The sequence below is a fragment of the Tympanuchus pallidicinctus genome, unplaced genomic scaffold (genome assembly GCF_026119805.1).
Source record: "Tympanuchus pallidicinctus isolate F22 unplaced genomic scaffold, pur_lepc_1.0 scaffold9, whole genome shotgun sequence".
NCBI lineage: Eukaryota > Metazoa > Chordata > Aves > Galliformes > Phasianidae > Tympanuchus > Tympanuchus pallidicinctus.
This window is the reverse complement of record NW_026294813.1, coordinates 4,352,373-4,378,543: the sequence shown is the minus strand read 5'-3', so window position 1 is coordinate 4,378,543 and position 26,171 is coordinate 4,352,373. Positions and strand designations below refer to the sequence as shown.

The 26,171-nt window shown below is 40.1% G+C and overlaps 1 protein-coding gene across 4 annotated transcripts in view; it reads left to right on the top strand.

Annotated features, from left to right (window-relative positions):
* Nucleotides 1-4,460: 4,460 nt before the first annotated feature.
* KIF2A (kinesin family member 2A) overlaps nucleotides 4,461-26,171 on the top strand; it is a 53,171-nt gene continuing 31,460 nt past the window's right edge. For 2 of the 4 annotated variants that reach the window (XM_052670431.1, XM_052670430.1), the window contains exons 1-2: nucleotides 4,461-4,667; nucleotides 25,292-25,386. In XM_052670431.1, coding sequence (XP_052526391.1) covers nucleotides 4,604-4,667; nucleotides 25,292-25,386 — 159 coding nt within the window. In that variant the 5' untranslated portion in view covers nucleotides 4,461-4,603. The remainder of the gene's footprint in view (nucleotides 4,668-25,291; nucleotides 25,387-26,171) is intronic. The other 2 variants (XM_052670433.1, XM_052670432.1) reach the window with 1 other exon arrangement.

Genomic DNA, 26,171 nt, shown 5'->3' with positions numbered 1-26,171 from the left:
ATGCATGAATCAGAGCCACAGTGATCACGTCACTGTTTACTGCAATAAGCAGTGTTGACCTTGGTTATTTCTCAGTACTTCTATCAATTTGTGAACTAGCTTTTGAACTAGTGAGTTTTTCGAGACTGCTGTAAGATGCTACATGCTATGATTAATTTGTCCAATGTACACAAATAGTATAAATATTAAAAAAAAAAGCAAAAATATTGTCACTGAATTTGCAGATACAGAGCAAAAGTGAAGGTCATTGCCATAGAGCAAGCTGAGCTTTTCCCAAATGAACAATGCTTTCCTCATGCCTTCTTCTTTGGAGAGCCCAGCATACATTCTTACCCTTCTTCAATTTTGGTTCTTAAACTGGTATCTAGCAATGCTCTATCTGTCTGCATGCAATGTGGTTTTTAGATGTGCAGCTCATATTGCAATAATAAAGCAGTAAGTGAAATTAGTTCAATTTAGGTATATGCATTTACTTTGGGGATAAATGTAATCAACAATTTCTCTTCTCCACTTTTCTGGCTGACCTTCCAAACTGATTGAAATGTACCAGAGCTTCCATACGCAGAGTGATGTTCTTGATAACACTAGAGGTCTGTGAGCCTCATATTTTCTTATTTTCTTTGGTCTGATCGTGTACCCATATGGCAGCCTTATGATTTTTCTGAGGCAAGATCTAGAATTACCTTGAGAAACCACATGGAAATAAATAAAAGAAAAAAAAAAATGAAAACATGCAAACAGGCCATTTGCAGATGAGAGACTTTTGGGAAATGTCTTTCTTGAGGAACATATAGAGAAGGAATAAGAAAAGCCACATCAGGAATTAGCAGAGTGCTGTGGGATGATATCAGTGACCAGTGGAGGAATGATAAACTTTTGCTTAAATCTGCTCTATTTTCAAAACACTGCTGAAGAACATTTTGTCATGATGGTATGAATGTCTGCTTCTCACCAACAGCTCTATTTAAGGTGTGCAAGTGACATCTGACAAGTATGTTTGAGTTTTATAACTACACCTTCAGCACCAGGATTCTCTACTACAGACACATTGCTATTATGCTAAGGTGAAAGCAAAAAAATCTAACATCATTTTTTTTCCCTAATATTTAATTAGTAAACAATAACACAAGAAGTATTACCATTCTAGTAATACATCAGCTTTATTTGGGAAGATAACTTGCAGAATTTTTCAGGAGGAAATTAGAGCACAGTTGAGGAAGACATAAGAATAGTTATTGAGATTTTGAACAATTATGAAGATTTTGAGTGATTTTTTCTGAACACTTGAACTCTCAGGGACGGCTATGTAAAGTTTTGAATATAGCAAAATTTACCATGAGATGTTGCTACATGAAAATGAGATTTTTATACTTCATTACATATTGTCAACGGTTTACGGGCTGGTTTGGCCCAGTCCCATGACTAGCGGGGAGGAGGATTTCACGAATCCGTGCATCCAGGAAAGGGAAACAGGGGACCCCAAAATAATTAAAAACCGCGGCAACAATCTGAGGAGAAACAAACTAATTTACTAAATACAGTATCAGAATGCAAGATAACACACCATAATATTAAATATAACATAACATTAACATAAATTAATAATTAGAATTGAAGCCAATCAATCAAATACAGTGAGAGAGAGTGTCTGAAAGGTGGAAAGGCCTCTCCATAACACCAAGGTGAGGTGAGAAGTCCAGTTGAGCAGCAGGGAGGAGAGCCTGACAAAGAAGAGCGCATCGGGTGACCTTGTCAGGGGTTATATCTCCTCTGTGACTGAAAAGCTCCCCGGGGTGTGTAGTTCTCTTCCAGACAGGTGCCCAGAACTGGAGCATTAACAGTTTAACTCCCAGAGCATTACATGGTGTTATGATGTGGAATACCGATAACCAAAAATCACAAAATCATGATATGTACCAAATGGAAAATGGATTAAAATATTTTATCTCTATAGACAAGGCAGTTTTCTTTTTAAAATCACTTTATTCATGAAGTCCTGTGTCTAGCAGGAGGGGAGTTTTAAATGACGATACAATCCATATAGTAAAAACTGCACAAAACCAACAGCGTAAAACTACAGTGCAAATTCCTGATGTGCCATGGAATATGGCGAGTAGAAGAAAAAAATAAGTTTTTAATTCAGTGTCAGACCACGTCTAATTTTTAAGGTCTAAAACATCTGTCGCATTTTCATTTAAGAACACCTACAGATCAAAAAGAACATGCACATCCTTAGCTCTGTTGTAATTAGAAGAGGCCTTTTCAAATGTATCATATTTCTTGTATCAGATCATTTACCTAGAATCATAAAATCACAGAACGGCTTGGGTTGCAAGGGAGCTCAAAGATCACTTAGTTCCAACCCCCCTGCCATGAACAGGGCTGCCATCACCAGATCAGACTGCCTAGGAACCCACCAAGTTTGTTCTTGAATGCCTCCAGGGATGTCACATTCACAGCTTCTTGGGCAGCCTGTGCCTGTGCCCTATCACTCTCTTAGTGAAGAATTTCTTCCTAACATACAGCTTAAACCTCTTCTGAGTCTATTTCCTCTTGTGCTGTCACTATCAACCTGCATGAAAAATCAGTCCCCCTCTTGCCTGTAAGCTTCTTTCAGGTGCTGGAAGATTACAGTGAGGTCTCGGAACCTTCTATTCTCCAAGTTAAATAATCCCAAATTCCTCAACTTTTCATCATAGGAAAGGTACTCCAGCACCCTGACCATCTCTGCGCCCCTTTTCTGAAGCTATTCCAACAGCTCCATATCCTTCTTGTGCTGGGGGCCACAGGCCTGGACACAGTAATCCAGATGGGGCACAAAGGCAGAGCAGAGAGAGATAATCCCCTCCCTCTCCCTGCTGCTCATCCTTCTGTTGATGCAGCCCAGAATATCATTGGCCTTCTGGATTGCAAATGCACACTGCTGACTCACAACCTGCTTTTCACCCATTAGGATCCCTAAGTCCTTAGCAAGGCTGCTCACAAAGAGGTCATCTCCCAGTCCATACTCATACCTAGGATTTCTCTGATCCGCTGGCTTTATTACTGGCTTTATTATGTTCTCAGGGGTGTCCAAGACATCCCTTTCTTCTACTGTATTGACTGCACCACTCGGCTTAGCATCACTGTTTTTCAAAGCAGTATAACTTTGTAAATTAAATAGACACTAAACAAACTAGAAAGTCAAAATAAGTTCTTACTGCCTTTAGTATCTGCCTTTAGTAATTCCACCATAAACATGAATGTGATTCAAGGCCAATTTCTCATGTAAAAAATGAAGGGCAAGAGTAAGGTTTTAAACTTATAATGCATTAAAAAACAAAAAAGTTCTATACTTTTATTCATCCTCTGTTTTTTTTCCTTAGCAGTTCACCAAAAGGGCGTTTTACACCAGAACAGATGCCAACACAAGTTGCAACCAAGCAACCAAGCTGTGAGAGACAGTTGTTGCTGTTTAACCTTTTGCCAGCTCCTCTCTGGCTCTGTTCCGTGTGCACTTCTCTACATGCGTTCTGAAGGCCTGCAGGAGCCAAAAGTCATGAATGTCAAGTGGGTTGCTCTGGTTTCAGAGTGGGTCTGAAAGTGGAGACAGGGGAAGCTGAGGGGCTCAGAAGCTGAGAGGCCGTGGCCGGTGGCTCTCAATGAGGTGTCAGCCCTCGTTAGGCATTACTGGCTGGAGTGTGGATTGGGGGATTATTTTTAATAGACAGGCTTTGCTGGGGAAAGAAGAGGCTGTGTGCTAAGGGGCATTTATTGTGATGCTGCCCAAGGTGACCAGAAAGCGGTGCGAGAAGGGCAACGTTAAGCCACTGTGGCTTTGTGGCAGTTGCAACCACAAGGAGAAACCCAGGAGGCAGCGTCTCGACTTCGTCTGGCATCAGGGTCATCACTCCCAAACGATGAACATGCATTGCGCTTTGTTCCACACCGAGACGGGGCAGCGGTGGGGCGGGGACAGAGGGATGCTGCTGTTAGCGCGGCCTTGCTCGGCTTCGAGAGCTGCAGACAGGTGGGGGAGCTGCTCCGCAGCGTCCCGTAAGCTGTTTCACCTGCCAGCAGCGACCCTGCGAGCAGACAGCAGGCGGATAAAGCTATTAGGCTAAAACTTCAGAGCAGCTCAGCCACCATCTGGAGCCACGCAGCCGGGGACAGGTGCGGGAGGCGCAGCCCGCCGGCCCGGCCCGTGGCACCGCGCGCGCGACCCCGCAACCGCCGGCGAACGAATCGAGCGCCGTCGGGCAGCCCCTCGGCCCCACCTCGGGCGCCCCCGTGCACGCGGCCCCAGCACCGCCTTCTGCCGAGGCGGGGACGGGCGACGAAGGAAGGCCGCAGCGGCTCTGGTTCTGCCCCCGCCTCCCCGTCAGCCGGTCCCGCTGTGACGCCGAGGCGAAGCGCGCAGGCGCAACGGTGGTCGGCGCCTGTTGTATCCGGCCGGCGCCTTTTTTCTCTCTCCCCCCCCTCTTCCCCCTCCCCGACCCTCCCTCCCTGCTCCCCCGCCGCTCTCCCAGAGCCGCCGCGGTCGCTCTCCCGCCGCTGCTGCGCGCGCCTTGCCCGCGCGCCCGCTCGGCAGCGTCTCCGCTCTCCTCGGCTACCCCATGAAGCGATGGCAGCGGCCAACTTCGGCAAGATCCAGATTGGGATCTACGTGGAGATCAAACGCAGCGATGGTCAGCACGGCGGGGAGCCGGGAGGGGCCGGGTCGGGCCGGCGGTGTGTCCGCCGCCGCGAGGCTGGGCGGGGAGGGGGCCTCGCGCCGGGCCCATTGTGTGCGCGGGGCCGGGGAGGGGCCGGGCCCGGCGCTGCGGTTGTCAGGGGAGCGGCGGCCGCCGGGCACGGGGAGGCTGCGGCAGCGCGGGGAGGGGCGGCGGACGGGGGGCGCGCGAAGGGGGGAGGGAGGGCGCTGTAGGGGTCCGGGGGAGGGGGCGGGGGTTGGAGGACAGGAGGAAGGTTCGGGGAGAGGGGGGGGCTTCGGGGAGGGGGCTCTGTGATGGAGCTCGGTGATGGAGCTTGGTGATGGAGGCGCGTCGTGCGAAGGGAGAACTTCGCGTTCGCTCTGTCGTGGCGGCTGTGGGCTCAGAAAATGACAGTGCGGCGTGCGCTGGAATAAATGCCTTTGGACGCTTCCGTCTCCTGATGGAAGGCCTGGCGGTATTATTTCGGATACGATTAAAATATAAGGGAAGTGCCTGCTCTTTGTGCCCGTGGATGGCTGCTTCTCTGCTGCGGCCCGGTGCTGCTCTGACCGCAGCTGTAAGCCCGTGTGAATGAAGGGTGCTGTGCCACGCTGAGGTGCCGGGTCGTGGCCTCTGCCAGAATGGGGAGGTGCGTCGCTCGTGCCTTTGGCTCTGTGGTGTGAGTGGGAGTGTGTCATCCATTCCCAGCCTCATGAGGTCTGAGACCTCCTAGCACAGGGTGGGGTTCTGCTGCCTTCTTCTGGAAGAGTTTTATTCTCTCCCATGTTCAGGAGCTTGATAACAGCCAGATGTTTTGAAGAGAAGATTCAGAGGTGGTCAGCGTGGTTTCATGAGGCAGAAACAAGCAGCAAGCCTTTGTGCTTGTCTTTCCCATCTCCCGTAGTACACTTCAACCCTACCAAAAAAATCAAATGCTCAGTTGTTAGCTGGATGTGGTATTGCACCAAACCCTCAATTTGTGCTCGATGGCTTGTGTTTCACGTAAAGAATCTGATAATTCCAAAAGTGATTTGCATAATGCCTGCAGAGTTCAGGAGGCTTCAGAAAACTCCATTGTAGCAACTTGTGCTACTGTTTTTTGAGGCCTGTGTCCATTTTTTTTTACATGTTACTGGCTGTTTTGGATGTCTTCTTCAAGATAAGGCATGACAGTGCTCCAGTATTTTTTCTTTTGTACTCTTCAGATTTCTGCTCACTTATGAAGCCAGAAGTGTGAACATTAACTCCTGAATGTAATAATGCTAAATTTTCATTCCGATTAAGAAATCACATGTTTTGCTGTATCACTTAAATATGAGATGCAATGTGTTAAATATTACCCATCAGTAGCAGAGTAGGGGGACAGCATCTCAGCAGTTATTTCATCATAGCACTGTAGGGTTTTGAGTATTTGCATTAGCGTGCTCCTTGTGTGAACAGCCACACTGCAGAGTTGTACTGGGGTTAGTAGATCCTGGTTGTTGCAGTGTTTGCTTGCCTTCCGTGGGACTGATGTTAGAGATGTTCATGGGGCATAGAGAGGAACGTAGAGACAAATACTGAAAGAACAGATCACACTAGATTGCATGTAGGTGGCTTTGGTGTTCAGAAGGTAGGTTATTAGCAAGCTGAGCTGTGGTTACACAGGCAATCAAGATTGATCTAGCTGCTTCTGACAAAGAGAGTGTGCCTCTGCCAGTTCTGTTGTTCTTACTGGCTGTCTCATTCATTGTCTCCAATATCTTTTTTTCCCTGATATAATGTATTAATCGCATTAATTTAGTGGATTTTTGAATCTGATAGTTTTCTACAGGACGGGGGAATTCAAATTACTGTCAGATGATCTGTGACCTCAGAAATATCAGAAAAAGCATGACTGGGACAAAGAGAAAGTGTGAAGTATGATATTCTTCCTTAAAAGTGAGTTACCAGGACCCACCAAACCCTGAACTGTGTTCCATGTAGCATCAGGGCGTGATATCATATGAGCTACACAAGGTTGAAGGCACAGTTAAAATTCTTACAGAAATTTTCTGCTGAAGCATTACGTTGGTCAGTCTGGGCATTTTTTCCCATACTGTCTTATCTTAAAGAACTCCATTTCCTTAAAACTAAATTTATATTTTGAGAAATAAAAGAAATTTTTAAAAATTACACTTATGCTTGTTTGCTGAATAAAAGTGTTGGGTTTTTTTGTTTGTTTTTTTTAGTAATGGACTTGTTTTAGGAAGTATATATTTTTTTCCCATCTTTCCATCAGCGACACTGAATGGTTTTTAGAATCCAGATAATGCTTTATTAATTCCATTATTTTTCTCTAAATAATAATGAGAGCTAAGAGAATAGTTTGATTGTTGTTTTTTTTTTTTTGTAAAAACATCACACTTAAAACTTATCATTCTTCATTACAACAGTATTGCAAACAATATATGAACAATAAGTGTGAGAATGAGACCAGAACCTTCTAGAAAGAAAGTTATATATTGTCATTTTGATAAGCTCCAATTAGGTTTAAGTGTTTCACAAGAGACTTCTTATGTCTGAATAGAAAATAGATGTACAAATGGAAGGCATTATTGGAACTTATGGCCAAAAATGCATGAAAACCAGTATTTGGATAAAACCCAGCATTTTCATGAACTGACGCTACGGAACTGCTTGCTGTGTATCTGTTTTTTCTCAGTTGGATAAACATTGGTATAAAAGTTGTCTAGAGTTACAGGTAATGTTTCCAGTTACTATTGCATGGGATAACTTAGGTTCTCGTAATGTAATACAAATCAAGTCGTCAGCTATTTGAGCTTTTTATAATCACTTCTGATACTGAAATTTGTTACATATTTCAGTACAATTTGTGGATGTTACTTGAAATATGCTTTGATAATCTGCTTTGGAAATGGGAGAGAGCTTGTTCATTTTAGCTTGTGAACTGCCAGCAGTAACTGTGGATCCAGTCATGAAAAATGTGCTTATACATTGAAGAGCTGGAGTGTGGGCTGTATGGGTGTTTTTCCCTGTCCAGAGGTGCTTATTTTTGAGGTCTAAAAACAGACATTTGTCTGGTGATGACTTTCCCTTAAAAAATAATAACCAACTGCTTCGGAAGTGAACTTGTACCCATGTATCCTCACTTCTTATGCATTATCCGTGTTATCTTGTGCGAAGATCTATACAGTTATGTGGAGAAAGAATAATTTGCATTTATTTTTTTTCCTTAAGTTCAGCATTTGATGAAATAGGATAAATCTGTTTAATGCCCTGCAGACCGTTGGAAAGTTGATTGGTATTTTTCATTTACTTTTCCAGTCCAATTGTGTTCAGTCTGTTTCTTCCTCAGGCTGTTCCTATTCTCTCTTGTCTCTGCAAATCTGAAATGCTACCTAGAAGAACAGAGGAATGAATTATGTAATTGCTCATTTGAGAAGGGGGGAGGATACAGTGGTCTCACAGTGTCAGAAATAATGTGGCAGAGAAGGGAAAGGACCTTCTTGTAAGGGAAGAGTAACTGAAGACTGGATAGAATGTCTAGGAAAAGGAATGTGCTATAAGAAAGATCATGAGCTTGTGGTGGTTTGTTTTTGTTGTTGTTTTTTTTTTTGTTTGTTTGTTTTTCTTAATAAAAGCACCAGGAGAACTGTCAGTGTTTGGAAGAGAAAACTTGAAACAAGGAAAAGAGCAGGAACTAGGAATAGTTGTCATGTGGAACTTATTACCAGAAGACATGAATGCTGGAAGAATAGCATAATTTTAAGGAGAATGTTGGTATGGATGGTGGGAGTATCCAGTTCTGTACCACAGCCTAAAGAAACACCACAGTCACAGGCAGGCATAAAAGGTAGTTTATTTCCTATCTATGTGTAGTTTAAATAACCTCTAATAGATGGGAGGCGGGAAGAAATCTTGTCTTGATGACTATTATTTTGTAATCATCTGCTTTGGATTTTCTGTCATGTATATCTGAACACCTGAAACTGATGATCATGGTCAAAGAAAATCCAGTTAGTCCAAAAAGTTAGTGGCAGCTGCTCTGTCCTTAACCTTGCCAAAACATGGAGACTGTTCTGCCTTCAGATACAAACGCTACTAAATAAGGGTAAGAGCTACGATTTTTGTTGTTTCTAAAGCCCAATTTCCATGGCATGGGTTTGTCAGTGTCTACACCATCCTCTGTGTTTTTGGGTAATCTGGTATGATGATCTTGACCTTTATGTGCAGCTCCCAGTAGCAACACAATTTTATAGAAGGTATAATACTGCTATAAAAATTCTGTTCAGGCTTGGGTAGTCACCCTATTTCAGAGTTTCCGAAAGATAGGTTTAAGTGGTAATGTGCTTTTTACTCTTTCCTTTGGTGACATGTATCAGTTATTTCACTGTGATTAAGTCTTTTTTTGTTACCACATTTAAATCATTTCACTCAATTACCTAATCCCCATGTAAGCCATGCTGACACAATGTTTTATTGTCCTTCCCTAGTGGTCAGATCACACACAGGGCTTCAAGTTTGCTATTGTTGGTAGGGCTAGAGGGTCTGACCTTCAGACTTCCTTATCCTGTTCAGGTTCTCATTTTATTGCACCCAGACTTTCTGGGGATGGTTGCTACCAAAGTGTTGATCAGGAGGATGTGTTAAGTTTGCCATGTTCTTTGTAAAATCACTCTAAGCGTTTGGCTCTTAATATGCAGTAAGTGGATATCCGTTGTAATTTGAAGATTTTCACATATTTATGTAGGTCTTCTATGTGTTGTATAAATAGTTCTTGGATGACAGGAGTTGAAATCCTAATCTTCAAAGAACCTTCTTGTCTTTTTGTTCTGTGTTTAACACAGAGCTGTATATGGCTGCTTGGATTACACAGTTTATATACAGCACAGTTTTATTCCTCCCTCCCATTATGTTACGGGGGAATCCTGTCTTCCATTTCTGTTCAGTAGTATTGTGCTTTGCCCCCACTTGCTGTAGTAGCCTGTTGCAGGGTCCCAGTTTTGCTCCTGTTTTCTTCTTACAGCTTTATGAAGTCTTTGTTATCACATGGTCTCGTGACAACATGGCATCAAGCATGGCCTTACGCCTTGATGAGGTGGGAAGAGATGATGACTCATTGGAAAGAGGTCATGCCTGAGCGAGAACTGTTGCTGTTGCCAAAGTTATAAAAGATGAATTACCCCTTGAGTTCTTCTAATGTACCTAGTTATTCAATGACTGTAAAAAAAAGTTGAACAGTGTGAAGTATTCATTAGGGGAGCTCCTTTCCTGAAGCACAAAATTGAACAGCGTTTTTGTTGGGTTGATCTGTGGCATGTGCCATCTAGATTGTTTATTTATTTTGGTGCTTGAGAGTAACGGAATGGAAGAAGTTCATTTCGTTGCTTATTTTCTAATAACTTCTTCCTTTGTAGGCAATTACTGCTTACATCATCAATGTGATTTTATCTTTATGAACTTTTCTCCCAGTGTATTGTTTGTTCTGTACTCTTGACATCAGGAGTAGCATTGTGTTGCCAGTCCACTGTCAGCAATAAAAAAAGTGTTCACTGTAAATGTACATTACAGAGTAAAAGAATCCACTGCCTTTTAGATAAATGTAAGGTTTAGGGTTAGGTTTTCAGAGTTAAGTTAAATTTCCAATGTAACACAAAGTTAAGATACAGAAGTCTGCAGCAAGGGTTCCCGAGCACTCTGAATTTTGTTCAGTAGTGAGAAGGTGCAGTAAGCAGACTGTATGGTCAATCATGATGAGATTTGAAATTTAATACAGTTTTTGAGAAAACGTCTGCTTTTGATATTTCTCATCATCTAATCATGTAATTTCTCATCATGTCACTGTGCTATAGTTAATGTTGTCTGGACATACAGGTGCTTTCGGTATGTATTTCCAGATTTAGGGTGAAAGATTCTGATAGAACTGGAATTTTTTGTAATAAAGTTTAAGACTTTTAGATACTTACCTAAATTAAGCTTGTTGCAATGATTTGGACTATGGATGTGAATCCACGTTCGGCTGGTTGATTCTGGGCTTTTGTCTGCCCACCATGTCAGTGTTAGTTTTTCATTAAATATATGAGGTGAAGGGAGGATAGGGAAATAAAACTATGTCAGTCCTGATGTAAGTTGTCATACAGTGCTATTGGTTATATCTGTGAACCTGTTCATACTGCATTTGTTCTGATGTGTGCTATTTCTTCTTTTTTTGTCCTTGTTCCTTTCCATAGAACATTCACAGTTGCTATATTCTTGTTTCAATTTTTTTTTTTCATTTTCACTCCAAGAATTAAAAAGGCTATAGCTTGTAATGGTGTTCCAAATATAGGGATAGACAGATGGTTGAGATGATTTTCCTGCAACTATGACCTCTGCAAAGGGATGCTTCGAATTCTATAGGAATTATGTAGCTATAAAATGGTACTGACTGTGTCTGATACCCTGGAAATGTGTTTTGTTCTATTCCTGAAAGTATCATGATAAACAAGTCAATTGTTGGCTTAGAAAATCCATAAGCCATTGATTTAATAGAAGCTGGTGAAGAAATATCTGTCCTGATAAATACTTCTTTAAAGTAAAACCACTGTTGGAGGCAGAGTATGGGGCTATTGGTTCTTGTGCTTTGCTACTCTCTTCTGTGCCTTATTCTCCATGAGGAAAAATAGCTGACTTAGATAGGGAGGATGTAAGGAAGACTGTATTGCCATTTCTCTGGTGGAGAGTGTTATGCAGAATTCGTTGCTAAATATTTAAAGCTAGATTTTTATATCTGTTAGACAAATAGTGATAGTGCATAGTCAGTTAGTGATAATGCAAGTAAAGAATTGTATTGGAATTACCTTTCCTAGGAAAGGGAATTAATTTATCAGATATATGCTTTTATTTATTTATGTCTGTAGTGATAGGAATTGTTTACATGAACAGAGCATCCCTAGAAGACATTTGATTGCTACTGCAGTCTAAATTCAGTTCTTCTTTTATTTTGCTATGAACCCAAGTTAATTTTAGAATTGCTTAGAGTATAGGAGTAAGTTATTAGAGTTATTAGATACAACTTTACATAACTGTGCTTCTAACCAGAACTTTAACTGACATTTTCAAACAGGTAAATTGTAATTAAGCTGTTTCTTTTCAAGCATATTTGTTTTTTCTCTGTAGTTTTCTTTATTTGAAGAGGCTCAGAGTCTGATCTTATATTTGAATCTTCAAAAGAGTGAGGGAAATTAGTACTTAAAGTCTTGAATATAATCAGGAAACTTTTTGTTCTTTATTCAAATAATACTGCTTTCAGTGCGGCTTATTGTGTTTACACAGTGGTGTGCTGGCTGCATCAGGTATATTCAGGCAAATTTCAGGTTTCCCATATTCATAGAGGGAAAAGTCTGCTTGTTCTTTGCCGCTCATGCTGTACTTGCAACACTGATAATCCCAGGACACTGTAAAATGCAATTGTGAAATCCCAAGCAGAAATAAAATAATGTCAAGTATAAAACATATTGCATATAGCAGAAAGTCTTTGGCCTTGGCTGCATAATTGGCAGTGGGATCACCATGCCTTTCATTTAGAAGGATGCTATTTTGCTTTCAAGTTATCATTAATTTCATAGACACTTGTAGTTAAGTGCAAATTTGAATTTACCATGGCTTCTATCAGGCATTGAAAGCTCTGTGCAATCCCATACGTGAGTATTGTCATTGTCTTCCTTTCCTGGCCAGCTAGTAATTAGCAATTCCTAGTAAGTTAGGAATTGCCTTCAGTGGTTGAACCCACCAAGTAAGTATGTAAGTAGAGGGAGGTAGAATGAGAGTTTTATATAAAGCTTTGTGTTTAGAAGCATACTTAAGCCTTATTTCTGGCTCTAGATGAGGTAAACAAATTAATTTCGTCTGAAAAGCAGATGCTTTGATTTCTACAAAACTCCAAGTTACTGATGAAGTTTTTGTTTTATTCACATATTCTCTGTACCGTATGTGTGAATTAAATTCCCGAGTTTATCTTGATAGTTTAATGGAATAAAGAATTCAGGTGATAATGAACTGGATGAACGTAAATCCCAACCAGATGATTTTTAAGACACAATAAGCTTTCATCAAACCACTCAGAAGAATTAAAATATTACTCAAAGATCCATTAATGGTCTTATATTGAAATCCTATAACCATTCTATGGTAAGACAAAACACAGACTTTAAATGTGTATGAAATGTAAGGCTTCTGCCTTTTAATTGGGGGCAATGTTTGACAGCCCTGAAATAAACTAAGTAGTAATAAATATTCATACTTGGTATAATACTGCAAAATAAGAGGAGGGAAAAAGCTTTATTTGATTGGTTAGATCAAAAAAGGAAAATAGTACTGAGTGAAAGCATCTGTAAGGGATGTTGCTAGAGATCCTTGTGATGCAAGAAGCTATTGTTTCTGTGCAGCTATTGTCAGCTTCACAGAAAACAAAATCATGAAAAGGAGGTCTCTGCCATTCATTTAAGCAACAAACAAAATGAAGAAGGGGGAAGGGAGGGAGAAAAGGGCCAAGTCATCTCAGTCTTTTGGCAGGGAGTATTCACCACTCTGTTTTGATCTACCATGATCTTAAATTCTGTTGTAGAAAAGCTGGAAAACTTCTGCAACCACTAAAACTCAGTGCTGTTCTAAAGAGAGACTTGACTGAATCTGCCTTTGTTCCTGCATACTATAACTGTTTTGGAACAAAAAGGACTTTGACCTGTAAAAATACACAGTTAAAGACTGGAGCGGTAGTTTCAGAAGCAGTTTTAAAAGATTTCAAGGAAGCTGTCTGCAAAGTTGTTTCAAATAACTCCAAGGAATTGCTGACTAAATATGCAAGATATCAAATTATGTTTAGTCTTAAAAAAATAAAAACACAAGACACGGAACTATAAGAAGACATTAAATTATTCTTACAACTACAGTTTGTTATTCTGACAGAAATGATGCAAATGTCATTACCAGTGACTGAAGGAAAACCTTCACTTATGCAGAAAAAAAAATGAGTTACAGGACAGAAAATACAAGAATGTCATATGCTAATGTCTTATTTATCTTTTGAATGATATTTACAACGCTAATTACTTCCTCAAAACTGAGAATTGCAGAGGGCTCAAATAGGGCAGGAGGGTAACCAGTGGGAGTTATAAAACCTTGTGTGAATATTGGAAATTAGTGGTTCTATTTGTTTGTTTTGGTTTGGGCTTTTCTTACAGTTTGGAAAAGAGACTGCTTTGTGAAAGTTAGTAAGATTGCTCTATGGAAAGTAAAGGATAACTTTTCTTCTAAACAACGCTTTAGTGAAATTGGAGAGTTGGACGTTTGTTTCTTTTTTTAGAAGCTCATTAAATGTTTCTGTCTTTTTGGAACGTTGTTTCTCACCTTTAACTAAGCTAATTGGTGTTGTAACAAATGTCCCAGTGGAGCACACTGATGGTTCATCTAGCATGCTGGCAGCAGGTGAGGTTATTCATGAAAATCAGGCCAGTATTGCCACTGACTGCACTATGGTACCTTTGTCTTTCATAGATTCATAGAATGGCTTGGATTGAAAGGATGCAAAAGATCAGCCAGTTCCAACCCCCTGCCACAGGCCTGGCCAATAAGCTCCAGGTCTGGTACTAGACCTGGTTGCCAAGGGCTCCATCCAACCCGGCCTTGAACGCCTCCAGGGATGTAGTGTCCACAGCCTTTCTAGGTAGCCTGTTTGAGACAGATCTTCTCACCACTCTCATTAAAACATTATCCCTATCATCCAACCTTGAGTTCAGAACCATTCCCCCTAGTCCTGTCGCCGTCTATCCTTGTAAAAAGTTGATTCCATTGCTGTTTATAATCTCCTTTTAAATATTGGAAGGTTGCAATGAGGTCTCCTTGCAGCAATCTCTTCTCCAGGCTGAACAAGCCCAGTTCCCTCAGCCTGTCTTTGTATTGGAGATGCTCCAGCCCTCTGATCATCTTTCCCTTGTATCAAGAGTTTTATATTTAGTATGTTAGAAAGTCCAGTTCTGCACAGTCTTGCTAAATGCTTGCTTATGGACCTACTGTTAGTGGGCTTATTGAATACCCTTCTGAAGGAATTTATACTGCCTGACTCATGAATCTCTTGTGGAAGCGAGATCTGGAAATTCACTGCTTTTTCACAAATTCACAAATGCGTTACTGCTGTCATCTGCCTGAAATTTGAATAGAGTGCTCCTAATTCTAGTGTTTGGTGAGTCTGTGATTTGGCGAGTAACTATTTGCACTTATTTTATCTTTTCTGGTCATAAAGCTTAACCAAATCTACTTGTGGCCTTTTCCTCACAGGTGAGTGGCCTCAGGTGCTTTGACTTCTGCTTTCTTTGTTCTCTTCATCTTTTTATCTCTCTCTAATTCTGCTGCGTGATTTTTTTTGAGTTGTGAAGATTAATGCAAACAGTAGTTAAAATGTGGAGACAGCAAGGATTTATTGTAATTTCATAGTGACACTTTGTTTTACTGTCTAGGTTCTTGAAGATGGTCTGTCTTACTGGCTTTGGTTGTTGGAGCTACCTATTGAATCAGTGATTTTAGAAAACTGTTAACTAATATCTGAGGGGATTTTTTACTTGAGTTACAACTTCTAGTAATGGTTTCAGCACTGTTTACCCCCCAAATTAGATTTTTCTCTTGATGCCTACTTCTGTTTTGAAGCTCTCTGCCACCTTTTTTGTGCAGTGGTTTATTTTTTATTTTTTATTTTTTTAATTCCTCACTATTGTGGCGTCTGACTACCCAAAAATCTGTCTTTCCAAATGGTAATACCTCAGGCCTAACATAATTTGGAGTCAGGTTGGAGGATAATACACAAGTTTTTAGCCAAGGTTTTTAGAATATCTGTATTATAAAGGAAAGTGTCACCTTCTCTGGCTTCCCAGGATGACACATTGGCTGAGAAAGGACCTGAACTGAATCATTTTAGCTACTGTTGCCTGAAGAGCCCTTCTGTGTTTTAGTAGGCATCAAACTTCCATCTTTTCTTGAATATCCCAGGACAACTGGCATATGCTCATTTTCTAAAAGCATTTTAGTGAGAGGCTACAGTGCAGTATTTTCTCTATTTTTGTACAGGTCAGAGTGAACTGCCGTAAAAAATTAAGTAGGTGTAGGGTCCTTAGGCATGCTGCACAGACTACTGAAGTGTACCTATACAAGCATTTCAGTTCATATCAAGATTGAAGCTTGTCTATCATTTTCTTCTGAATTTCAGTAGAATGTTTTGTAAGGTCATTTGGAAAATCATTTAAAAATGATTAAGAGAAAGTTTAGTACTAAAGGTGTAGTGTGTTTAAGAAAGGTGTTGATGGTGAACTTAATGATTTCTATTTAGCAGGGTACCTTCTGGGGTCTGTTTTGGAACTGGCTGGCTGGTTTTTCTTCCATCCATTGTAGTTGTTCATTCCTAGTTATAACACAAAAAGTAACATTGTTCTTGGAAAACTTCATTACTATGCTAGAGTGAAAGCATCAACTCTGTGGAGATTTATGTTGTGGGAACAATATGAAGTATGAAATAAACTGGGCTAGAACATAATGGCACAAAGTAATCATATGTTTACTATGAAGTAGGAGTTCAAAAACAGCAGGATCTAGTTAATCAACAAACAACTGTGGACCACCAGTGTGAAGTGGCAAAGAAGCGAATGGAATTTCAGAATTGCTGTAATTTGGCAGTGCGTATAATTTGGCAATGTGGAGTTGTATGTCGGCTGTTGCACATCATCTCAGTTGCCAGTGTTGAAAAAGGAGATACTTAGATTGAAACAAATACAGGTGTCTTTTATGCTATTCCAGTACAGGTGTCTATATACTAGTTATGAAAGAAAGAGTAGTAAATGGCTGTGACCATGTGTAATCTAGAAAAAAGTTTATGTATGTTGACAGTGAGGTGTTAGTCCAACTTTCTGGGATGAATAACAGAGGCAATGGCCTAATATTGTAAAAGTGACATGTGTTCTTCTTATTAAAGGGTTTTATATAGGAGTTATGATAATATGCATTAGATTTGATTGGACTGGTGCTTCCTTCCAAGTTATATGTAAGTTATATGGTAAACTTGGCTGTTCTCTAAAGTAATAGGTTGACTGGCATGGTACAGTAGAAATAACTGCTTGATAAATATCTAGATATGAGTGCATCTGTTAGCTGTTGTGATGTGATGCTTCTTAATGAATCAAGCAGCGTGAGGAACAAGTCTTCTGACTCCTGACGCTGACACATATGGAAGCAATATGGAGCTATAGCTTCCAAGTTCTACAGCAGTGAGTTCCTTTTTCAGTCTTTTGTAAAGCTAATGTCATGACAGCCATTGATTTCACTGGCAATGAAAGCTTCTGAAAGTAAATAAAAGCAGGATATGAGAAGTTCACTAATATGAAATAGTGTACTTTGAAATGAACCTACAAGAGTGTTGACTCCACACCTGACCTGGACCTGTATTGAGGAGAAATGAAAAATACAATGCTTTGCTGACTGGTGAAGCCACAAACTTGCTTTAAATGTAAAGGGAAATCTTAGAGATCATTGTGGAAGCAGACAAAACAATAGTGAATTGCAGAATGGAAAGACTGAAGAAGAAAGAACTATTGGAGTAACACGAAGTTGAGAGGACAGTTGAAAGACGCAGCCCTTGGAAATGCTTTTGGAGGAGGTGTGGTAATGAAAGCAATTAACAAACTCAGCTAGACTGAGAAAGTAGAACTGCGGTTGAATTGGTAGGAATGGAAGGAGTTATTGATCTTGAATACAAGGAGGACTGAAAAGTGCTTGTGTTTTGTTGTGCTCTTTGTATTTTGAAGCTAAAGTTCAGTGACATGTGAGCTTTGTGTTTTTCGTTTTTGTTTTTTTTTTTAATTTTTCCTCCTCATCTGTCTGAGAATTGTCAGTAAGATCCATGACCTTCTAGTGCAGGGAGAGACATGGTAAGCCCTGACAAAACTAACAGGTACTCTACCACAGTTGATATCACTGGAGACATCCCAATTGGAATTCTATTCTTCCTTAGAATTTTTCCTGGAAGATTTCAATAGATACTGCTACGCAAAGAATTATTGTTTTTTTTTCCTCTCAGAGTTCTCTAAGCAGCAAAGTCCTTCCACCAAAATTCTCTGCACTGGAGCCTACAGCACAAGTGAGAGCTTTCTAGATTACAATAAAGCTGTATGCACTGCTTCTTGATTCACAACTTCACATCTGAACATACAATAAATGTGTTTTGTATATAACTTGGATGTATATTCTCTTTAAAAAAGAGTGAAAGAAATTCTGTTTCTGGCAATTTTAATTTTTGAATATCAAGTGGCAGAGAGTGTCAGTAAAACACGTCCAGATGTCTGTGTGATAACATCGTGTTAGTCTTTTGTGAATATGATTAGGAAAATCACGGCTGTTTCACAAATGGTCACAATAGTCCCAGAAGTGATGTGTAGCAGTGGTCATTAAGTTGTACTGTACCTTTGTATTAAACTATTCACTATATCACTTACCACTGATGCACATAAAAAACTTCACTTAGCTGACCCGATCACTGTCTGAGCTAATGTAACACATTTGTGTTTCCAAAAAGTGGCAGTTACAGAGGATGTAACGTAAGCTCTGAGTTTCCTTTCCAGAGCATTGGATCTCTTGACATGATCATAGCCTGAGCAAGCTAGTAATAATTGCCTGTTTTTTGAGCTGACAAATCTTAAACAATTGTTCTATAATGGTAGGGTGTTTAAAGTCTTGCTGCTGTTTTGGGAGGAAGGAATGAGAAATCTCTAGAAATCATGAAGTTTTCCTTTCTGTAGCCTGATTGAGAGCATGTACTTAGTTGTAACTTTTAGATCTCCTAAGATTTCTAAAGCTTTCTAAACTTCTGCATAAGAAGTACAAACGCAGTTCCATTTTAGGCCACTTCACTCTAATTATTTGGGAGGGTAGGGAAGGCTGTGGCCTTTCTCCAGCCTTATTTCTTAAGTTACTTAAGAAAGCAAAGAACTGTTTATGTGCTGGCCAATGCTTTAGCGCAGGCATTTAATTTAGAAAATATAATTTTGAAAATGCCAGCTCATGTTTACAGCTGGTAACTTGAGTTTCTGAAAAGTAACAGAAATACAAAAAGAGTATGAATTTAGTATTGTAATTGATCACAACTTCAGAGTTGTGGCAGTTTCAGAAGGTTTTGCAGATGGAAAATGCTGAGTTTTCTCAAATGGAAAATGCTGAGTTTTCTCAGAGGTAAAGATCTAAATATAGCTTGGGGTTTGCTACGAAGCAATAGCTGGTATTGCTACCTATAATGAGTATTTGTTAAAATGTTCGATTTACCTAAAACATTTTTCTGCATCGGTGACTATTACAATATGAATATTTTGTTATTTCTGCAGATAGTTTTTGCTCTCTTTACTTCTTCTGACTGGGGAGTTGATGTTTTTCACTTGCATTGATAAGGGTGAGGATATTGTAATGTGTGTTTTGTGGCTCCGTATATGTTTAGTCTTACTTTTGCAGTGTTGTTTTCTGTGTGCTCTGGCTTTACAGTCTGACACAACTTATTTACACAAACAACACCCTTTTCAAATAACTTATCGGTTTTGAATTCAGTAGCGGTGTAACTGTGTCCCACAAAAATGTTCTGCCTGTGGTGTGAATTCTAATCACAGAATCATTAACATTTGGAGAAGATCTCTAGGACTATCTCATCCAGCTGTCAATCCATCACCACCATGGCCATTAAACCATGTCCCTCAGTGCCACAGATGCCTTTTTCTTGAACACTTCTGGCGATGTGACTCCACCACATCCCTGGGCAGCCTGTTTGAATGCATTACCACTCTTTCATAGAAGAAATTTTCCCTCACATCCAACCTAAATCTCCTTGGTAAAACTTAGGACCATTCCCTCTCATCTATCACTAGTTATCTGGGAGAAGAGGCTAACTCCTACCTCACCACAACCTCCTTTCAGATAATTGTGGAGAGCAATCAAGTCTCCCCTGAGCTCTTCTCTCCTGACTAAGTAATCCCGTCTCCCTCAGCCATTCATCACAAGATCTATGCACCAAACCCCTCAACAGCTTTGCTGCCCTTCTCTGGGCATGCTCCAGGGCCTCCATGTCTTTGCTGTAGTGAGGGACCCGAAATTGAGCATGGTAGTTGAGTTAGGGACGCACCAGTGCTGAGTACAAGGTGACAATTACCTCTGTGGTCCTGCGAATTACACTATTTTTGATACAAGCCAGGATGCCATTGGCCTTATTGGCCACCTGGGTACACTGCTGGCTCATGTTCAGGCTAGTGTTGAGCAGCACTCTCGGATCCTTTTCCTTCTTGCAGCTTGGCAACCACTCTATAGCCATGACTATCGAAAAGGCTGTTGTGGCCAAGGTGCAGGACTTGGCAATTAGTCCTGTTGAAGCTCATACAGTTGACCTCAGCCCAAGTGATTGAGCCTGTCCAGATCCCTTTGAATGGCCTTTCTACTCTCAAAAGCTGATCAACACTTCATCACAGCTCAGTGTCATCTGCAAACTTGCCAAGAATTTTCTCAAATGTGTCCATATGGATCGTCAATATAGATGGTAGCAGTGTTGGCCTCAGTACTGATCTCTGAGGAACACCAGTGATGACCTATTGCCAGCTGGATTTAATTTAAACCACCACCACTCTGGATGTCCTGGCCATGCAGCCAGTTTTTTTTACCCAGTGAAGACTGTACCTATCTAAGTCATGATCTGCCAAACACATGTGTAGAGGAACTGGAAATCAGGTGAAGAATCAGTGCATCACCTCTGTCCCTGGACTTTCTTCTTTTGTTTTTGAGATGTCTGCGAACATATATATATATATAAAATCATGTGCTTTTTGGTTAATCATAACATGCATTCATGTTTGCACGAACATGTTTACATTTCAGATTTTCATATCAGCTGTAGAAAATACACCAAAAATGGGAGATGATGTCTTCAGCCATATACTGCAGATTGATTTGGCTCCTGTACTCTTAGCATTTGCAGCCTGGTCTTGCTTTACATGCTTGGCAAGGTTTATGCCAGCCTAATTAGTTGCTTGCATTCCTGAATTTCACAGCTGCTGTATTCAGCTGTGTACTAGAAAAATATAAAGGAATACTGTTTGCAGAGAGCAAGAGGCAATTGTAAAGATGTAAATGTGCTTTGTGGCGGTTCAGTAACATGTGAACTTTTAATAACATATAAAGAATCTCAGGGAACAAATTGTATGGGTACAATGCCAGTTTAAACATTGTAGTATATACATTTTCTGTTTAAGCCAAGAATATTTGGAAGTTGGACATAACATTTTTGTTTGTTTTATTTTTTGTTTTATTTTAGTTCAGTCCTGACTGTCTTGGCCAGGGAGTGGATGAAGTCTGGCATAGAGATGGAAGAGTTATTGTGATTCTTTTGTTATGGCATGTTGGCTTATTGTGCTTGTGAGAGGATTTAGTATTTTCTATTCATTCATCAGCCTACTTTGATCTCTTTTCACTTGCTATGGCAACGATTAAACCTTTAAAAAAGATTAATTGTTATTTATTCTGTATTGAAAATAATCAGACAGGGAATGGGCAATGTGATATCTTTGTGATTAATGCAGTGTCACAGGTTTCAGCTGTGAACAAAATGTATAAAACCTGGTGACATGCTAATGAATATTGTAATATTTTATGCTATATGTTTCACTAACTTTATATCTTTCACAAATCAGTTTTCCTTTGACAGCTGGGCCTTCCCTTAAGAAAAAAAAATTATATTTATTTAAACTTGTTAGGTCTTGCCATTTCCCTTGCTGATGAAAAGTTTTCTGTGTCCTTGCAGTAAGCTGTTTGTTCCCGCACTGCAGGAAAAGAAGTGGGCTGTATTTCTATTTTACTGGCAAATCAGAGAACTCATTAAAACAGTTCTACAACAGAGTGTTCTTGAAGAAAATTAAGTCACTAACTGTTATTTACTAGCTGCAGAAAAATTAACAGACAAGTATACTGAGAATGCTGCACAAAGAAAATTTGCACAGAAATTTTCATCTGCAGAGAATTTACAAAGAAGTGCAGGACTTTTCTGCTGAGTGAGTGTGCTTCAGCACGGTCACCAGCAGAATTAGGACGTGGTCCTGAGGGCAAGATGTACTTGCACAACATTGTTTGGGTGTTGAAAAAAGGAGAAACATCAGTGTGTGACAAGGACGGCATGGCTGTGGTTCCTGCTCATGTGCCTGCTTTTGCAAAATCCATGCTGATATGCACAGAGGAAAGTGAAGACTGTGCTCTTCATGCATACTGCTTGTTGTGCTGAATGAGCATGGTGTAAACATGGCAGTGAGAGTGTTACTATTTACTTCCTCTCTGTGAGCAACTTAAACTACCAGTATTGCCATGTGAGAATCTAGACCTTGCCTTCGTGTGCATGTGAGTGCTGCTGGGACATGCATGGGAGTGCTGCTCAAGAATCACAAACAGCAGTGTTTGTTAAATAATAAATAAATTATATATGGTTCAGAGACATGAAAACTAGCAAAGGAAAGGAGCCAAAGAGGGAGACTTTTTTTTTTTTTTTTTTAATAATAAATCAACTACTACTCAACATCCTTAAGTGGAGAATTGAATCTTATGCTTGGGGCAAGTACAAGTGCAGAGTTTAAAAGTGGTTATGTAATGTAACGTTCACTGTGAGGTAAATGCTGCAAATGTGAAAGCACTGCTGCCTGGAGTGCCAGCTGCTGCATGCATCCCTCCATTTGCTTTGCTTTTGTCTGAGTTGTATTCAGTCCATCCCTCTGAATGCTACATCAGACTGCAGAGATCTGCTGGTACCTTCCTGACACTTGCAGTATTTCTTTTTTGCCTAGGTATACCTGGCTGTGAATTGATTAGGCAGCCTTTACAACAAAAGAAGTGCTAAAAACATACGTCTGTTACTTGTGCTATTAGGTGAGATAACTTGAGATACCGTTTAAGATTTTTCTTCCTTTCTTTCCCTCAGTGGTCCCTAAAAGACTTAGAATGTATAAAAAAAAACTTGCTTTAAAAGACTACCAAATGATGTCTGAGATAGCTAAACCAGAATTTTAAGCAACATATGGAGAGAAAACATGGGTGAGTTTGGGGGCTGGGAGTTTTAGTAAAGGAGAACTACAGAATTGTTTATGTTGACAAAGACCTTCAACTGTTAACCTGACCCATGAAGTCCCATTACTAAAATGTGTCCTTAGTGCCGCATCTACAGGTCTCTTAGTCTTCGCCAGGGATGAAGACTCTACTGCTTCCCTAAGCAGCCTGTTCTGGTGCTTAGCTACCGTTTCCATGAAGAAAATCTTCCCAGTATCCAATCTCAGCCACCTCTGCTGCAACTTGAGACCACTTCCTTGTGTGATATCACTTTTCACTTCAGAAAAAAATCTGGAGTTCAACTCACTGCAGTCTTGTTTCTCGGAGTTGCAGAGAGCAATGAGGTCTCCCCTCCTTTTCTCCAGAAAAGACAACCCCAGTTCCCTCAGCTGCCTCTTGTAGGTTTTGTTTTCCAGTTCTTTCAGCAGATTTGTTACTTTTCTCTGAGTGAGTCCCAGCACCTCCATATTCTATTTGTAGCGGGGGGCCCAAAACTGACTACAGCACTTCTGGTGTGTTCTGTCACACCAGGCTGAGTACAGAGGGACAATCACATCCCTAGACCTGCTGGCCATATAATTTCTGATGCAGTTTAGGAAAGCATTGCTCTCTTGGCTACCTTGGCACTCAGCTGGCTTGTGTTGAGATGATTGTTGTCTGTCATGCCCATCATTTTCTGCTGGGCAACTTTCCAACTGGTCTTCCCCAAGCCTGCATCACTGCATGGGGCTGTTACCACCCGAGAGTAGTGCCTGGCTTTTACCCTAGTTGAATGCTGTATAGCCATATATACCATATAGCTGGGTGCAGCCTTGGTGCTGCCTAATCAGCTCCTTCCTATACTCCAGCACATGAAAACATGTGCCCAGCTTGACATTGTCTGCAGACTTACTGAGGGTTCTTTCTATCCTCCATCAAGTCATTGACAGAAACATTAAACAGAACTGGACCTAGTACTGAGTCCTAGGAAACAACACGGACGGCCTGCCAACTGGATTTAACTCTTTTCACTTAGGCTCTTTAAGACTGGCTTCCCAACCTATTCTTTACCCAGTAGACAGTAATCAGTCCAAGTTATTAACGGTCAATTTATCAAGAATATGTGAAGTGGAAGAGACCTAAGCAGTGACAGATAGCTTCCAAGGGCCAAGGTGGGTTTCATATTTAACAGTGGAAGCCTCATGTGGCGTTTGGAGGCTGGCTTATGATTGGATGTGGACAGTAGGTCACTGAAGCCATCGTTTGACTGTGACAGGCAGGTATGCTATTGAAACAGTGGGTGGTGCGCACAAGTTGCTACGGTGTGAGGATGTGGGCAGTGTGAGCTGTTTTTGTGAGAATTACTAGGCTGCTGTTGGCCTTGGATAATTGATTGAGAGGCTGTGTAGATGTATGGTCTTCAACCAAGCTGAACATGGCCTAATAAAGGCATCTGTGGTGTTCACCAGATGTAGGAGTGCATAGGCTATAAGCCATAAATAATTTAAAATTGTACAGTTTTGAGGGAATTTGTGGAAGGTTTAAGATGTATCTTGCTGGTTGTGTAAAGCTTTAACAGTTTTGCATTAATTCTTTTTTTTTTCTTTTGGGAAGTAATATTTAGAATTTGTTTTTTACTCAATCATTTGCATTTCCTTTTCAATTCAGCAGAGTAAGGGCTTGCTTTTTTGTGCAGGGGCTTGTTAAAGAAGGGTATCAGAGAAGCAGTCGCACTGGGTTTTCGTTCTTTAGAAAGCTCAGTTCTTGGTATTTTTAGGGCAAAGCGTGGATATGAAATCAATGTGACACTTGGATCTTGATCGTTTTGTGTCAGTGCATGGCTCCTCTGCTTTTGCAATTACTCCTTGCTACCATATCTAGAAGAAAGGATAAAGTATGACAGAAATTAGTTTTAAAAAAATAACTTTAAAAGAAAAATATATATATACATGCTAAGAAGGAAAATCTTTATCAACTGAAACCTAACTTTTTATTCTTCTTTGTGGGGTCTTATCGGCTTGAGATCTTTTACCATGTAAGTTATATTGGTGGTACTGTATTGGTTCCTATTATTGTTGTGAGCAACTTAATTTTAGCTGAATTACAGACTGATTGGATGGATGTCAGAATATAATCTTACAGCATTTTACTGCTATGTCAGCATGTTTAATCTTGTATCAACCTAGAAAGGAGGCAGAATTTTTTTGTGGAGTGCATCACAGTAAATTCTGTGCTGTTTTGTTGGAAATCTTAACAAAACTTATCATAGAAAAAAAATTTTAAGTGGTGTGGCTTTCAAACAGTATTTTGTTTAGTTATCACTGTTTCCTACTCCTTGAATTTTTTAATTCTCCCATTCTACTAGCAAATCTCAGCCAACTTTCAGTATGTGACCAGCAATCATTTTTACTTATGCCCCTTTCTGTTTTAACCCTTCTCTTCCTGCCTCTCAGCATGCAGGGATTCAAATAAATTCTGGGATTTTTTTTTTTCACCTGCTAATAAGCGATCATATGTTTCTTTTCTAGGCCGAATTCATCAAGCTATGGTAACATCCCTGAATGAAGATAATGAAAGTGTAACTGTTGAGTGGATTGAAAATGGGGATACTAAGGGCAAAGAGGTAAACTTAATTATTTTAGAACCTCGCTGTTTTTAAAAAAAATGCATAGTCTCCATGAACGTTGCTTTGGAATTTGCAGTGGAAAGGAAGATAAAATGCCAAACTTCATTTATTCAATGGTTTTTGGCTACAGACTTTTGAATGGAAGCTTTTGGGCAAACATTGTTTTCTGTTGTGTTAAATTTCACTTCCTGATATCAGTGCCATAGCTTTCAAATAGTGCTTTTTATTTATAGATTTTGAACCCAACTACCAAGGCTGAGTTGTTAACCCCTTTTTACAAGTAGAAAAATCAGTTTTTTTGAGAAGGACTTGCAGTTCAGACAGGAAACTAGTGGGAGAAGTGGATTAGAATTGCATTTGTTTGTTTTATTGAGAAACTTAACTGCTACAAGGTTTATTTACATAACTTATTTTTGGCAACAATTTTTCAGACTTTCATGCTTTATGAAGTGATGTCTTTCTTTGTGTCAGTTATATTTTGTTATTCCTTCCTGGAAGTTTTTAATCTGCTTAGCCTGTTCAGGGTGAGATTTGGAGAAGCATCTTAGAGATAATTACACCTTACTAGTTGGATGAAAACCTACAAAACAAAAAAATACGAGAATGTTCTGTGACTTCATTACGTGAGCTCATCCTTCTGGACACAAAGAATCCATACAGTAATTAGATCTTTGAAAGTTCCAGCCTGGGGAAATGACAGTCTAGAAACAAAAACTATTTCAAAGCCTTTAGGAAGCTAAGTCTCAATGGATTCTGAATGAAGAATTCTGATGAAAATAACA